This window comes from Felis catus, chromosome B1 (assembly GCF_018350175.1).
Source record: "Felis catus isolate Fca126 chromosome B1, F.catus_Fca126_mat1.0, whole genome shotgun sequence".
Lineage (NCBI taxonomy): Eukaryota > Metazoa > Chordata > Mammalia > Carnivora > Felidae > Felis > Felis catus.
In genome coordinates this window covers 121851847-121867680 of record NC_058371.1, presented here as the reverse complement: position 1 = coordinate 121867680, position 15834 = coordinate 121851847, and the positions used below count along the sequence as shown (strand labels likewise).

The following is a 15834-nucleotide window of genomic DNA, read 5'->3' as shown; positions in this document are numbered from 1 at the left end:
AAAAAGCTGTAGAAAGAGAACAGGAAATCTCTGCCCAGCTGCCCCTTATCTCTGCCGTGTGTACGTGCGTCACCTCCCAGGCCAGGACTGGCATCTGCTGCAAGTGGACCCAGTGCTCCCCTCTGGGCAAGCTGTAGCAAAAAGAATTTTAAATGTTCACGTGCAATCAGTATGCTGTGCGTTAGCAGAGCTTAGTCTCCCCCAGGCTGTCTTTAGACAGGCAGGAATTTCTCCCACGCACTCAGAGTAAGCCCGGGCCTTGCAAATCACTGACAGACGGAGGTAGTAGGGAAGAACTTTAAGGAGAGATGAAATGATGCCTCGGGCAGATCCTCCCCTTTAGGAACAGCTCTGCTGTCTTGGTATCCTATACGGCAGTCTCCTCAAACTTCCAGGGGCACGGGAGTCACCTTGGGGATCTTATTTAAATGCACATGCTGGTTCAGAAGGATGGAACGGAAATTCTGCATGGTAACAAGCCCCTGGTGACGTGAGCGTTGCTGGTCTTCAGACCACATTGGGAGAAACAAGCAATAAAGCACCCCGGTGACTCCTGAGTGAGTCAGGTGTGTGTGTGTGTGTGTGTGTGTGTGTGAGAGAGAGAGAGAGAGAGAGAGACAGAGAGAGAGAGAGAGAGAGAGAGAGAAGGGAGAGAATCCAGAAGAACATTCTCTCCTGCAGGTACCTAGAGAGAGAAGGCAGGAAACAATACATGTTCTGGGTCCATTTATTACTGCACTTTGTCCGATTCCCAAGGATTCAGAGTTATAGTAGTTTCCCTTTGGCGCTTTCAGGCACACAGGATTCTGTCATGAACTGGGACACAAAGCAATACCAGCTGAGAGGAAGCCCAGTGAAGGGAGCGGGAGTTCCACCATGCCCGTTAGTTGGGCACCAGGCTGGCCTCTACAACTTTTCCTATCTTCTCATCCAACCCTTCCTTCTCAGAGAAAACAGTCATGGGCGTGTTGGAAAGCTTGGGTGATTGAGGCAGAAATATCGAGAAGATGCTAAAAACCGGACTTCAGGATCAAATCTAGTGGTTTGACTCTGATTTCTTTATCCGCTGTGAGGGGTTCCTGAGATAGAAGCTTCCCTGGAGTCCCTTGTGTGTGTGTGTGTGTGTGTGTGTGTGTGTGTGTGACAGAAGGTGGGGGTGCTTGCACCCTCTTCTACAAGGTTAATAGCACCAAGAAGAAACTATGCTTGACCTCACGAAAAAAGTTAGAATTGATAGGCCAATCCCAGCCGGCATGACTTTATCTTTATTCCCTTTGACAGAAACTGCATGTGTGGGTGTCCTCAGAGGTAGCTACCTAAGTTTGCATACTTCCTGGCTGACAGAACACTCCTGCCCGTGCCTCAGGGCCAGGGTGGTGAGTGTCAGTGGGAGGAGTAACCAAGTTTCACTTCCTTGCTGGTTGGAGGCTCAACCACAGCAGGCTTCTCCCTCAGAGGAGGAGACAGTGAGAAGCAGTTGGAACTCATCTCTCTCTGCCTTCCCATAGCACCTGGCAGGGGCTCAGGAGACGCGAGGAGCGCGAATGGGCAGAGCAGAATCTCTAGAAGGGAAGATGAGCGCCCAGGATCCTTCAGATCTGTGGAGCAGATCAGACGGAGAAGCAGAGCTGCTCCAGGACTTGGGGTAAGAAAGCAGGTCTTCCTCTCCAAGTACTTCTTGGGTGAGCGTGGGCTCCCAACTCCCACCCAAATGCTCACTTCGATTGATTATCTTTAGCACGCTGCCATCTACATCTTCTGTCCCTTCCACTTCACTCATTTGTGTCTGTTAGGAATCTTTCTGCTTGGGGCCAAAAGCATACAGTCTTTTCCCAGATCTGAAAACAGGTAGGTGGAGAGAATGAGACAAAAATCAAATGTCGGGCATTCTTTGAGACTCGGGACAGGATTGAGATGCAGAAGTTGGTGTTGCTTGATTTCCTTGATATGGGTCTGCTTTATGAATGAAAGTGCTGCTCCAGAGTTTTGAGCTCGAAGCTGTATTGCTAGGAAAGTAAACAGAAAGCCCAGCCTACTGCATGGGAGAGGGACTTTTTCAAAAGACAAAGAATGAGGAAGTGTCTGCAGTGTCCCATCTGTGTTTCTCTCTCCTGACACTGCGCCTGTGAGTTCTTGTATGTATTCATGTCTGCAGGCACAGCGCTGAGGCTTTTAAATACAAACAAGTCAGGAAGAGGATAGCATTTCTGCCTCGAACAGGTTGTAAGTTTAGGGAGATGGAGACATCACAGTCCTGTCAGAAGGGACCAGATAAGACAACTCATGGGGATAGTTAATAAAAGGAGCAAGTATTATGCAAGAGGTGTAGGGGGTTTCCTAGAAAAACTGGGCCTTTACCCTAAAGCATCAGAAATGTCCTCAAGAGGCCGATTTTGACACCTGGGCTTCACGAGAGGCGAGCCCAGCCCCTGTCTTAATAAACAGCATTATCTCCACAGCAACCCACTGACCTAGAAACTGTTACCATCTCCATCACACAAAGGAAGAAAAATGGTACCAGAGGGCTTGAAAACATTGCCTACATACACGTCAACACTTGGCAAAGTTGGGATTGCAACCTGCAGAAGCCTACATTCTTAACCAGAGAAAGACTGAGACAGGGATGAAATCTCTCTGCATTAAGGCTGCAGAGATCGTATCTGTTTGTGTGGTGTTACTGTAAAAGTTCTCAAGAAGTCCTGTCTTTAGATTTTAAAATGGAGGTCTCCTCATTGAACTCTCCCTTCACAAGATAAATCAGATAGGACAGCTAGAATTTTCTAGAAAGTAAACTCCCTCTATTGGGAATTCAGCGTTTCAGGATGTCACTGTTCTCCTAGGTTGAATCTCCAAAGAGAAAGGGTAAAATGCCCCTGAGCATCCAAATGGGTGTCACAAAGTCCAGGCACTAAAGCCAGACCCTTGGGATCTCACTCCTGGCCTTATTAAATTATTAAAGTGTACTTCTTTGCATGCTTCATTATCAATATTCCCAGCCCACGATGGGTAGGAAGTTCCAGAAGAGAAGAGAGACAAAGGAGATACTCAATTCAATTAAACGATCCGAGCCCACATTCTGTGCTTGAATGACATTGTCACCTCCCTGGATGACAGCGATGAGCTAGCCAACGTCTCTTCTCTTCACCATACGCCCATAGCAGGAAGTGACTGCGGGTAAAACCCACAAGGAAAACAGAATTGTGCCTTCCCTCCTTGTTCAAAGAATGGACACATTCTCAACACAACCCAGAAACACCCAAAACAGATACAGTTATGTCCAGACTTCTGTATTTCAGAAGGCCTGGAAATTACTAAACATCTGAGGATGATTTCTGTAACAACAGATAAGCTACAATTACCTAGGAAAATTGCTCTATAGTTGTGGTTCTTCAACCTTAATTGTACACTAGAGTCACACAAAGAGTTTTTAAAAGTTCCTGTACAGGCCACAGGCCAGACAAATGCCATTAGTATCTTGGGAGTGAGCAGGTTTTTTTTGACACTCCCTAAGTGGTTCCAGAGAGAGGCCAAGGTTGGGAGTCACTGCATAGAGTATAAATCCATCAGAAGTGCTGAAAAAAGTGTGGCCTTATTTCTCATTTGTTGGGTAAGCACCTGAATCTTAAATCCATTCATAAATGTTGACTTCTTGTTTGTTGGTTTGGAGGCATTTTGCTTCACAATTTTATTGAGGTGTGTTTTACAAAAGAGTGGTACAAATATCACCATAAATTAATTTTAGAACATCTTCTTCCGCCCTAAGAAGAACTTTCAGGAGCATGGTTTATTTAAATATACTTTAAATATTTAAATATACTGCTGATACACCACTTGGATGAGGGGTGATTTCTAGAGTCTTCCTATTTCCTTGATGTAAATCCTTCTACCATGGGCAATTTCCAATTGCCAAGGGTTTAACAACCTGCTTGGAAAATTCCTGAACCTTTCATAATGGACTTGAGAAAGTCCATACTTATCCTTCCAGGGCATCGCTGATACACCTTTTATAGGTGATGATATCTGAGAAAGTTTGAAAATGACCTGTTGTCCTTGGCAGAATTCTGAATATAAACGAAACTTTTTCTTTGAAACTTGAAGTCACTGGTTAGGTATGGTCTCTACTAAAACTTCTGGTTAGTTCAGTTTTTCTAAAAGCTCCATAAAAACAAAATGATATAATGTAATCGATAGATAATAGGTGGCCGGTTTTAATGACTTCATTTTAAAATTATTTTAAATGCATTATTTGAGTAGTTAGGTAAATTCTTATGTTGGTATTTTGGGTGGTTAGAGAGATCTCATACATCCTTATTCTTTGGTCCCTATTTTCATTCAGGCTCTGCAATATCTAAGTTCTGAAAATTAAACCCTGAACTGCAGCAAATCCATCACTTGCCTTTTTCTAGGACACACATGGCTCACTCAGAGCACAGGTTTATTCTTTTCTAAAGTACCTAAGTCAAGCAACTCAGATGCATTTCTGTGTCTCATTTATACAGCGTCAATCTAAAACATTTATTTTCTTTAATCCTCAATGTGTTCATGTGTCCAAAACAAAGAGGAAATAAAACCATCTGTGATTGTTGCTCAGATTCACTTACACTTTGGGGGTGTGGGATTGGGGGAGGAGGCGGCAGGTGGGCAGGAAGGGAGGGGCCGGGGGTATGGAGAATGGTCAGCAATAAGGAAGAGGGGCTGGGAACAGAGTCAGGCTGTTTGTGCTTTCTAAATGAAGCAGTGGGGGAATGAAACAAGCAACGAATACAAGCGAGATCACCAAAATCACAAACTAGTATAAAATTGCTGGTTAGGGGCGCCTGGGTGGCGCAGTCGGTTAAGCGTCCGACTTCAGCTCAGGTCACGATCTCGCGGTCCGTGAGTTCGAGCCCCGCGTCGGGCTCTGGGCTGATGGCTCAGAGCCTGGAGCCTGTTTCTGATTCTGTGTCTCCCTCTCTCTCTGCCCCTCCCCCGTTCATGCTCTGTCTCTCTCTCTGTCCCAAAAATAAAAAAAAAAAAAAAAATTTAAAAAAAAAATTGCTGGTTAGTTAATAATTTAAAGTTCCAGACGTTCCTTGATCACAACAAAGGTCCCTGGAGGACAATGTAGGAATAGTATATACTTTGTGAATGGGTAAGCCTTCATCAACTGTGTAACTACAGACACAAAAAGGATACTATAAAACAAAAATATATTAGGACTTTTTAAATTAAATATTCAGATTATCTAGTCAGACGTATTCCTTCAAGTGAGAAATATGATAAATGTTCTCTTTTTATATACTTTCCCAAATCTCAAATTTTAAGAGAAAGCCGCAGCGTGTAGCTGTATTGGCTAGAGTCAAAAAGCTAGATTCTAAGTTCTGGCTGTTGAAAAAAATAAGGAAGTTTCTCATTTCTCTACCTCCGTACATGTAAGAGAAGGTTAGAAGAGATCAGGGGTCAGCAAACTTTGTTTGTGAAGAGCCAGATCACAAATTATTCAGGCTTTGCAGGTTTTATGATTTCTGCCACAGCTATTCACATCTGCCACTGTCATGCAAAAACAGCCGTAGATAACACGCAGACAAGTGACCGTGACAGTACGGCATTCAACAAATATTATTTATGGACACTGAAATTTGAATTTCATATTATTTTCATGAGTCACAAAATATTTCTCTATTTTTCCCTCCAACCATTTAAAAATGCAAAACCACTCTTGTCTCTTAGTCTACACAAAAACACTACCCTGGCAGGAAATACAGAAACATGTACCCTGGCAGGATTTGGCCCTCAGGTGGTGGTTTGCTGACTCAGGGAACAGACGATAATAAGCAAAAGAAGTCCTCTTTATGAGGCAGACATTTTGCATACACTAGCTCTGGTCTTCAGACGGTCTTGGCGTTCTAATTTGCTATCCAAGGAGACTCACAAGCAGAAAACTCAGACTGCCTGAGGTCCCAGAGAATCTGTTGGGATACGCGTCATTTTCTGACCACGTGCTACGTGCCAGCACCATATACCTCTTATGTGCACTATGTCATTTAGCTTTCCCAGTAACACTTTCGATGTGGTATGATTATACTCATTTTATAGAGAGGGAGAGTGAGTTCAGACAAGGTAGGTGAACTATGCAGGTCACAGACCTCATAGCGGTACAGCTGCGAGACATGCCCGCGAGCTTACCCCAAAGCTGATGCTCTTTCCACTGATCAAAACAGCCATGTGTTGGGGCGCCTGGGTGGCGCAGTCGGTTAAGCGTCCGACTTCAGCCAGGTCACGATCTCGCGGTCCATGAGTTCGAGCCCCGCGTCGGGCTTTGGGCTGATGGCTCAGAGCCTGGAGCTGTTTCCGATTCTGTGTCTCCCTCTCTCTCTGCCCCTCCCCCATTCATGCTCTGTCTCTCTCTGTCCCAAAAATAAAATAAACGTTGAAAAAAAATTAAAAAAAAAAAAAACAGCCATGTGTTCTAATCACGACAATTAGTAGTTATTGGATGCTCACCGTGTGCTGGGCAGTGTGTTAAACCGTTTGCGTGTGTGATTTATAAAATTGACACGTCACTGGGAAGTGGGTACTATTAACTAATATCACCTCCATTTACAAATGAGGAGCGTGAGGGACAGCTTTTATCACCATGCACAAGCTTACATGCTCATAAACCTTTAGATCCAGGAGTTTGCCTGTCCAGTGACGCAACTTCCTGATTTCTATCGAACTTTTCTCTTCTTGCTACATTAGCGCTATTTGTTAGTGCCAGATGAACTCGGAGACAAAAAGAAAGTTCCATGATTATTATAACCAGCAGATGTGATCGCTAAAAGACGTTTTTCTAGGGCGACTGGGTAGCTCAGTCAGATGAGTGTCCGCTCTTGATTTCAGCTCTGGTCATGATCCCAGGGTCATGGGATTGAGCCCCATGTCAGACTCTGTACTGACAGCAAGGAGCCTGATTGGGATTCTGTGTGTGTGTGTGAGTGTGTGTGTGTGTGTGTGTGTGTGTGTGTGTGTCTCCCTCTCCCCCTCCCCTGCTCATGTGTTCTCTCTCTCTAAAATTTAAAAAAAAACTAATTTAATTTAAAAAACAGACATTATTCTTTCACATTCTTCACATAATAAGCCAGGCCAACACCCTAATTAATCAAAAATTTATTGAATTTTGTGTAGGTTCCATTTTTCAGAGCTAGACAAATAGAGTAGGCTAAGAAAAGTGTAGTAAAGTCAAAGTTTTAAAAGAATCTGTTTACAGGGCGCCTGGGTGGCTCACTCAGTTAAGCATCAGACTTCAGGTCAGGTAATGATCTCTCGGTTCACAGTTCGAGCCCCTCGTCGGGCTCTGTGCTGACAGCTCGGAGCCTGGAGTCTGCTTCGGATTCTGTGTCTCCCTCTCTCTCTGCCCCTTCCCTGCTCACACTCTGTTTCTCTCTCTCTCTCTCTCTCAAAACTAAACATTAAAAAATTTAAATAAAATAAAATAAAGGAATCTGTTTACAGAGCTGTGATACCAAGTAGAGCAATAAACCTTGCGCCTTTTCTGTGCGCAACTCTGTAATCTTGGATTCTAAAAATGGAAGGTGCTTCTCTCATGGCTGTATGAGAGTATGTAACTACTGTATAGTTCAGTCTCTCCTTGACTCAAATGGATTTCCTCTTCAGTTGTTGTGTTTTCTGTTCCTCCCTGGGTGATGGTGGCTTCCTTCTACTTACGTGTGGAAATCTGTCCACAAACCTTCTCCGCACTGAGTGGAGTCACTTTGTTTCATTCATTCGCTCCTCCACCCATTCATAGATCCATGTACTGAATGAGGACATGCCTTGCATAATGTGGGGACACTGAGCTTGAGAAGACACGGCTGTCACATCGGGGAGTGTACAGCACAAAGGACAGAGAATGCACCTACATGGACAGCTGGAACACAGGCAGGGGGGGCTGAGGGCCATGACTGTGTCTAGACAAAGCACACAGCATTTGGCAGGCAGGAAGGAGATCACTGGTTGTGAAGAAGATGGCTTTGGAACTGATAGGCATTTGTCAGTTGCAGTCAGAACAGATGAGTGAAGGGGTAAAAGTGGCAAAACACATGGGTGTTCAGGAAATAAAAGAAGCCCACATGACTCAGAGCCTCTCGTCCCTGGGACCCAGCAGTTAATGAGTGCTCATTCAGTAGGTTCTGGGATCTGCCTCTCGGAGGCCCCACCGTCTGTCTGCCTCATTCTCAGAGAAGGCACCCACCTGCCTTTCCTCTTCTGGTTTCTAGTGTCATGACCAGATAAGACAACTCATGGGGATAGTTAATAAAAGGAGCAAGTATTATGCAAGAGGTGTAGGGGGTTTCCTAGAAAAACTGGGCCTTTACCCTAAAGCATCAGAAATGTCCTCAAGAGGCCGATTTTGACACCTGGGCTTCACGAGAGGCGAGCCCAGCCCCTGTCTTAATAAACAGCATTATCTCCACAGCAACCCACTGACCTAGAAACTGTTACCATCTCCATCACACAAAGGAAGAAAAATGGTACCAGAGGGCTTGAAAACATTGCCTACATACACGTCAACACTTGGCAAAGTTGGGATTGCAACCTGCAGAAGCCTACATTCTTAACCAGAGAAAGACTGAGACAGGGATGAAATCTCTCTGCATTAAGGCTGCAGAGATCGTATCTGTTTGTGTGGTGTTACTGTAAAAGTTCTCAAGAAGTCCTGTCTTTAGATTTTAAAATGGAGGTCTCCTCATTGAACTCTCCCTTCACAAGATAAATCAGATAGGACAGCTAGAATTTTCTAGAAAGTAAACTCCCTCTATTGGGAATTCAGCGTTTCAGGATGTCACTGTTCTCCTAGGTTGAATCTCCAAAGAGAAAGGGTAAAATGCCCCTGAGCATCCAAATGGGTGTCACAAAGTCCAGGCACTAAAGCCAGACCCTTGGGATCTCACTCCTGGCCTTATTAAATTATTAAAGTGTACTTCTTTGCATGCTTCATTATCAATATTCCCAGCCCACGATGGGTAGGAAGTTCCAGAAGAGAAGAGAGACAAAGGAGATACTCAATTCAATTAAACGATCCGAGCCCACATTCTGTGCTTGAATGACATTGTCACCTCCCTGGATGACAGCGATGAGCTAGCCAACGTCTCTTCTCTTCACCATACGCCCATAGCAGGAAGTGACTGCGGGTAAAACCCACAAGGAAAACAGAATTGTGCCTTCCCTCCTTGTTCAAAGAATGGACACATTCTCAACACAACCCAGAAACACCCAAAACAGATACAGTTATGTCCAGACTTCTGTATTTCAGAAGGCCTGGAAATTACTAAACATCTGAGGATGATTTCTGTAACAACAGATAAGCTACAATTACCTAGGAAAATTGCTCTATAGTTGTGGTTCTTCAACCTTAATTGTACACTAGAGTCACACAAAGAGTTTTTAAAAGTTCCTGTACAGGCCACAGGCCAGACAAATGCCATTAGTATCTTGGGAGTGAGCAGGTTTTTTTTGACACTCCCTAAGTGGTTCCAGAGAGAGGCCAAGGTTGGGAGTCACTGCATAGAGTATAAATCCATCAGAAGTGCTGAAAAAAGTGTGGCCTTATTTCTCATTTGTTGGGTAAGCACCTGAATCTTAAATCCATTCATAAATGTTGACTTCTTGTTTGTTGGTTTGGAGGCATTTTGCTTCACAATTTTATTGAGGTGTGTTTTACAAAAGAGTGGTACAAATATCACCATAAATTAATTTTAGAACATCTTCTTCCGCCCTAAGAAGAACTTTCAGGAGCATGGTTTATTTAAATATACTTTAAATATTTAAATATACTGCTGATACACCACTTGGATGAGGGGTGATTTCTAGAGTCTTCCTATTTCCTTGATGTAAATCCTTCTACCATGGGCAATTTCCAATTGCCAAGGGTTTAACAACCTGCTTGGAAAATTCCTGAACCTTTCATAATGGACTTGAGAAAGTCCATACTTATCCTTCCAGGGCATCGCTGATACACCTTTTATAGGTGATGATATCTGAGAAAGTTTGAAAATGACCTGTTGTCCTTGGCAGAATTCTGAATATAAACGAAACTTTTTCTTTGAAACTTGAAGTCACTGGTTAGGTATGGTCTCTACTAAAACTTCTGGTTAGTTCAGTTTTTCTAAAAGCTCCATAAAAACAAAATGATATAATGTAATCGATAGATAATAGGTGGCCGGTTTTAATGACTTCATTTTAAAATTATTTTAAATGCATTATTTGAGTAGTTAGGTAAATTCTTATGTTGGTATTTTGGGTGGTTAGAGAGATCTCATACATCCTTATTCTTTGGTCCCTATTTTCATTCAGGCTCTGCAATATCTAAGTTCTGAAAATTAAACCCTGAACTGCAGCAAATCCATCACTTGCCTTTTTCTAGGACACACATGGCTCACTCAGAGCACAGGTTTATTCTTTTCTAAAGTACCTAAGTCAAGCAACTCAGATGCATTTCTGTGTCTCATTTATACAGCGTCAATCTAAAACATTTATTTTCTTTAATCCTCAATGTGTTCATGTGTCCAAAACAAAGAGGAAATAAAACCATCTGTGATTGTTGCTCAGATTCACTTACACTTTGGGGGTGTGGGATTGGGGGAGGAGGCGGCAGGTGGGCAGGAAGGGAGGGGCCGGGGGTATGGAGAATGGTCAGCAATAAGGAAGAGGGGCTGGGAACAGAGTCAGGCTGTTTGTGCTTTCTAAATGAAGCAGTGGGGGAATGAAACAAGCAACGAATACAAGCGAGATCACCAAAATCACAAACTAGTATAAAATTGCTGGTTAGGGGCGCCTGGGTGGCGCAGTCGGTTAAGCGTCCGACTTCAGCTCAGGTCACGATCTCGCGGTCCGTGAGTTCGAGCCCCGCGTCGGGCTCTGGGCTGATGGCTCAGAGCCTGGAGCCTGTTTCTGATTCTGTGTCTCCCTCTCTCTCTGCCCCTCCCCCGTTCATGCTCTGTCTCTCTCTCTGTCCCAAAAATAAAAAAAAAAAAAAAAATTTAAAAAAAAAATTGCTGGTTAGTTAATAATTTAAAGTTCCAGACGTTCCTTGATCACAACAAAGGTCCCTGGAGGACAATGTAGGAATAGTATATACTTTGTGAATGGGTAAGCCTTCATCAACTGTGTAACTACAGACACAAAAAGGATACTATAAAACAAAAATATATTAGGACTTTTTAAATTAAATATTCAGATTATCTAGTCAGACGTATTCCTTCAAGTGAGAAATATGATAAATGTTCTCTTTTTATATACTTTCCCAAATCTCAAATTTTAAGAGAAAGCCGCAGCGTGTAGCTGTATTGGCTAGAGTCAAAAAGCTAGATTCTAAGTTCTGGCTGTTGAAAAAAATAAGGAAGTTTCTCATTTCTCTACCTCCGTACATGTAAGAGAAGGTTAGAAGAGATCAGGGGTCAGCAAACTTTGTTTGTGAAGAGCCAGATCACAAATTATTCAGGCTTTGCAGGTTTTATGATTTCTGCCACAGCTATTCACATCTGCCACTGTCATGCAAAAACAGCCGTAGATAACACGCAGACAAGTGACCGTGACAGTACGGCATTCAACAAATATTATTTATGGACACTGAAATTTGAATTTCATATTATTTTCATGAGTCACAAAATATTTCTCTATTTTTCCCTCCAACCATTTAAAAATGCAAAACCACTCTTGTCTCTTAGTCTACACAAAAACACTACCCTGGCAGGAAATACAGAAACATGTACCCTGGCAGGATTTGGCCCTCAGGTGGTGGTTTGCTGACTCAGGGAACAGACGATAATAAGCAAAAGAAGTCCTCTTTATGAGGCAGACATTTTGCATACACTAGCTCTGGTCTTCAGACGGTCTTGGCGTTCTAATTTGCTATCCAAGGAGACTCACAAGCAGAAAACTCAGACTGCCTGAGGTCCCAGAGAATCTGTTGGGATACGCGTCATTTTCTGACCACGTGCTACGTGCCAGCACCATATACCTCTTATGTGCACTATGTCATTTAGCTTTCCCAGTAACACTTTCGATGTGGTATGATTATACTCATTTTATAGAGAGGGAGAGTGAGTTCAGACAAGGTAGGTGAACTATGCAGGTCACAGACCTCATAGCGGTACAGCTGCGAGACATGCCCGCGAGCTTACCCCAAAGCTGATGCTCTTTCCACTGATCAAAACAGCCATGTGTTGGGGCGCCTGGGTGGCGCAGTCGGTTAAGCGTCCGACTTCAGCCAGGTCACGATCTCGCGGTCCATGAGTTCGAGCCCCGCGTCGGGCTTTGGGCTGATGGCTCAGAGCCTGGAGCTGTTTCCGATTCTGTGTCTCCCTCTCTCTCTGCCCCTCCCCCATTCATGCTCTGTCTCTCTCTGTCCCAAAAATAAAATAAACGTTGAAAAAAAATTAAAAAAAAAAAAAACAGCCATGTGTTCTAATCACGACAATTAGTAGTTATTGGATGCTCACCGTGTGCTGGGCAGTGTGTTAAACCGTTTGCGTGTGTGATTTATAAAATTGACACGTCACTGGGAAGTGGGTACTATTAACTAATATCACCTCCATTTACAAATGAGGAGCGTGAGGGACAGCTTTTATCACCATGCACAAGCTTACATGCTCATAAACCTTTAGATCCAGGAGTTTGCCTGTCCAGTGACGCAACTTCCTGATTTCTATCGAACTTTTCTCTTCTTGCTACATTAGCGCTATTTGTTAGTGCCAGATGAACTCGGAGACAAAAAGAAAGTTCCATGATTATTATAACCAGCAGATGTGATCGCTAAAAGACGTTTTTCTAGGGCGACTGGGTAGCTCAGTCAGATGAGTGTCCGCTCTTGATTTCAGCTCTGGTCATGATCCCAGGGTCATGGGATTGAGCCCCATGTCAGACTCTGTACTGACAGCAAGGAGCCTGATTGGGATTCTGTGTGTGTGTGTGAGTGTGTGTGTGTGTGTGTGTGTGTGTGTGTGTGTCTCCCTCTCCCCCTCCCCTGCTCATGTGTTCTCTCTCTCTAAAATTTAAAAAAAAACTAATTTAATTTAAAAAACAGACATTATTCTTTCACATTCTTCACATAATAAGCCAGGCCAACACCCTAATTAATCAAAAATTTATTGAATTTTGTGTAGGTTCCATTTTTCAGAGCTAGACAAATAGAGTAGGCTAAGAAAAGTGTAGTAAAGTCAAAGTTTTAAAAGAATCTGTTTACAGGGCGCCTGGGTGGCTCACTCAGTTAAGCATCAGACTTCAGGTCAGGTAATGATCTCTCGGTTCACAGTTCGAGCCCCTCGTCGGGCTCTGTGCTGACAGCTCGGAGCCTGGAGTCTGCTTCGGATTCTGTGTCTCCCTCTCTCTCTGCCCCTTCCCTGCTCACACTCTGTTTCTCTCTCTCTCTCTCTCTCAAAACTAAACATTAAAAAATTTAAATAAAATAAAATAAAGGAATCTGTTTACAGAGCTGTGATACCAAGTAGAGCAATAAACCTTGCGCCTTTTCTGTGCGCAACTCTGTAATCTTGGATTCTAAAAATGGAAGGTGCTTCTCTCATGGCTGTATGAGAGTATGTAACTACTGTATAGTTCAGTCTCTCCTTGACTCAAATGGATTTCCTCTTCAGTTGTTGTGTTTTCTGTTCCTCCCTGGGTGATGGTGGCTTCCTTCTACTTACGTGTGGAAATCTGTCCACAAACCTTCTCCGCACTGAGTGGAGTCACTTTGTTTCATTCATTCGCTCCTCCACCCATTCATAGATCCATGTACTGAATGAGGACATGCCTTGCATAATGTGGGGACACTGAGCTTGAGAAGACACGGCTGTCACATCGGGGAGTGTACAGCACAAAGGACAGAGAATGCACCTACATGGACAGCTGGAACACAGGCAGGGGGGGCTGAGGGCCATGACTGTGTCTAGACAAAGCACACAGCATTTGGCAGGCAGGAAGGAGATCACTGGTTGTGAAGAAGATGGCTTTGGAACTGATAGGCATTTGTCAGTTGCAGTCAGAACAGATGAGTGAAGGGGTAAAAGTGGCAAAACACATGGGTGTTCAGGAAATAAAAGAAGCCCACATGACTCAGAGCCTCTCGTCCCTGGGACCCAGCAGTTAATGAGTGCTCATTCAGTAGGTTCTGGGATCTGCCTCTCGGAGGCCCCACCGTCTGTCTGCCTCATTCTCAGAGAAGGCACCCACCTGCCTTTCCTCTTCTGGTTTCTAGTGTCATAACCATAGCCTTAGCCGTTTAAAAAAAAAAAAACCTGCATTAATGTCTCACTCCTACCACTTCCCTTGGTAAATTCCACTTCTGGCTCCTACTCCCTGATACAGACCTGTCTGAAACCAGCACAGTCCACGTAGTCAAGACTTAATCATGTTCCTTGCTTCCTCTCTAGAGTCTCTGTGGCCACATGTTCTCCTTGAGGACCCACCTGCCAGTGCCTGCCCCCATTATCTGTTTTCAGACATTTTTGTTTACAAATATTTATGACTTTAAAGAGCATAAGAACAGGGTGCCTGGGTGGCTCAGTCAGTTAAGCAACCAACTCCAGCTCAGGTCATGATCTCACAGTGTGTGGGTTCGAGCCCCGCGTCAGGCTCTGTGCTGACAGTGTGGAGCCTGCTTGGGATTCTCTCTCTCTCTCCCTTTCTCTCTGCCCCTCCCTCGTTCACGTGCTCTGTCTCTCTCTCTCAAAATAAACAAATAAACTTTAAAATAATAAGTAATTAAAATTTTTAAAGCTTTCAAAAACTAAATAAAAAATAAAAAGCATAAGAGCAATAAGCTAATTTGTTTTTATAAAAGTATGGTTAGGGGCGCCTGGGTGGCTCTGTCAGTGAGGCATCTGACTTCAGCTCAGGTCATGATTTCACGGTTCTTGAGTTCGAGCCCCGCGTCAGGCTCTGTGCTGACAGCTCAGAGCCTGGAGCCTGCTTCAGATTCTGTGTCTCCCTCTCTTTGCCCCTCCTCCGCCGTGCTCTCTCTCTCTCTCTCTCTCTCAAAGGTAAATAAACATAGAAAAATTTTAAAAATAAATTTATTTAAAAAATAATAATAAAAATAAAAGTATGGTTAGATAAGAAAATATTACTTTTTAGAGACACATGCTGAATGAACTACCTGGGATTAAAGTGTCATGATATCTGTAATTAACTTTAAAAATGTTCATCCAGGGAGGGGTGGGGGAGGGGGAAAATGGGCATCGAGGAGGGCACTTGTCGGGATGAGCATTGGGTGTTGTATGTAAGCTAATTTGACAATAAATTATATTCGTAAAAAAATGTTCATCCAAAAGCAATGGGTGTTGTATGTAAGTGATGAATCACTAAATTCTACTCCTGAAACCAATATTACACTATATGTGTAATATGTGTAAACCTAAATAAAAATTTGGAAGAAAAAATAAAAAATAAAAATGTTCATCCAAAAATACATAAAGAATATATGGCAAAAGTTTGAAATTTATTCTGCCTAAAATATGGGTACTATTACAATATGTGTATTACTTTCTTCACTACTTTATGCTATTTTTCTCCTTTATTTTTTTTAACAAAGTTTATTTATTTATTTTGAGAGAGACACACACACACACACACACAACATGTGCAGGGGAGGGGCAGAGAAAGAGGGAGAGAGAGAATATCCCAAGCAGGCTCTGCACTGTCAGCGCAGAGCCCATGCGGGGCTCGAACTCCCGAATCATGAAATCCTGACCTGAGCTCAAAACAAGAGTCAGATGTTTAACCTACTGAGCCACCCAGGCACCCCTATTTTTCTACTTTCTGAAGTTATTCATTGTAAACAGTTAAAAAAAGTAATTATCTGTATTAATTGTTGAA

The 15834-nt window shown here is 43.3% G+C and overlaps 1 protein-coding gene across 1 annotated transcript in view; it reads left to right on the top strand.

The window, feature by feature from the left end:
- The first annotated feature begins 1392 nt into the window (after positions 1-1392).
- Positions 1393-15834, top strand: part of DAPP1 (dual adaptor of phosphotyrosine and 3-phosphoinositides 1) — a 58843-nt gene continuing 44401 nt past the window's right edge. Inside the window, exon 1 of the mRNA XM_003985144.6 lies at positions 1393-1645. Within this exon, the coding sequence (XP_003985193.1) occupies positions 1545-1645 (101 nt within the window). The 5' untranslated portion in view covers positions 1393-1544. The remainder of the gene's footprint in view (positions 1646-15834) is intronic.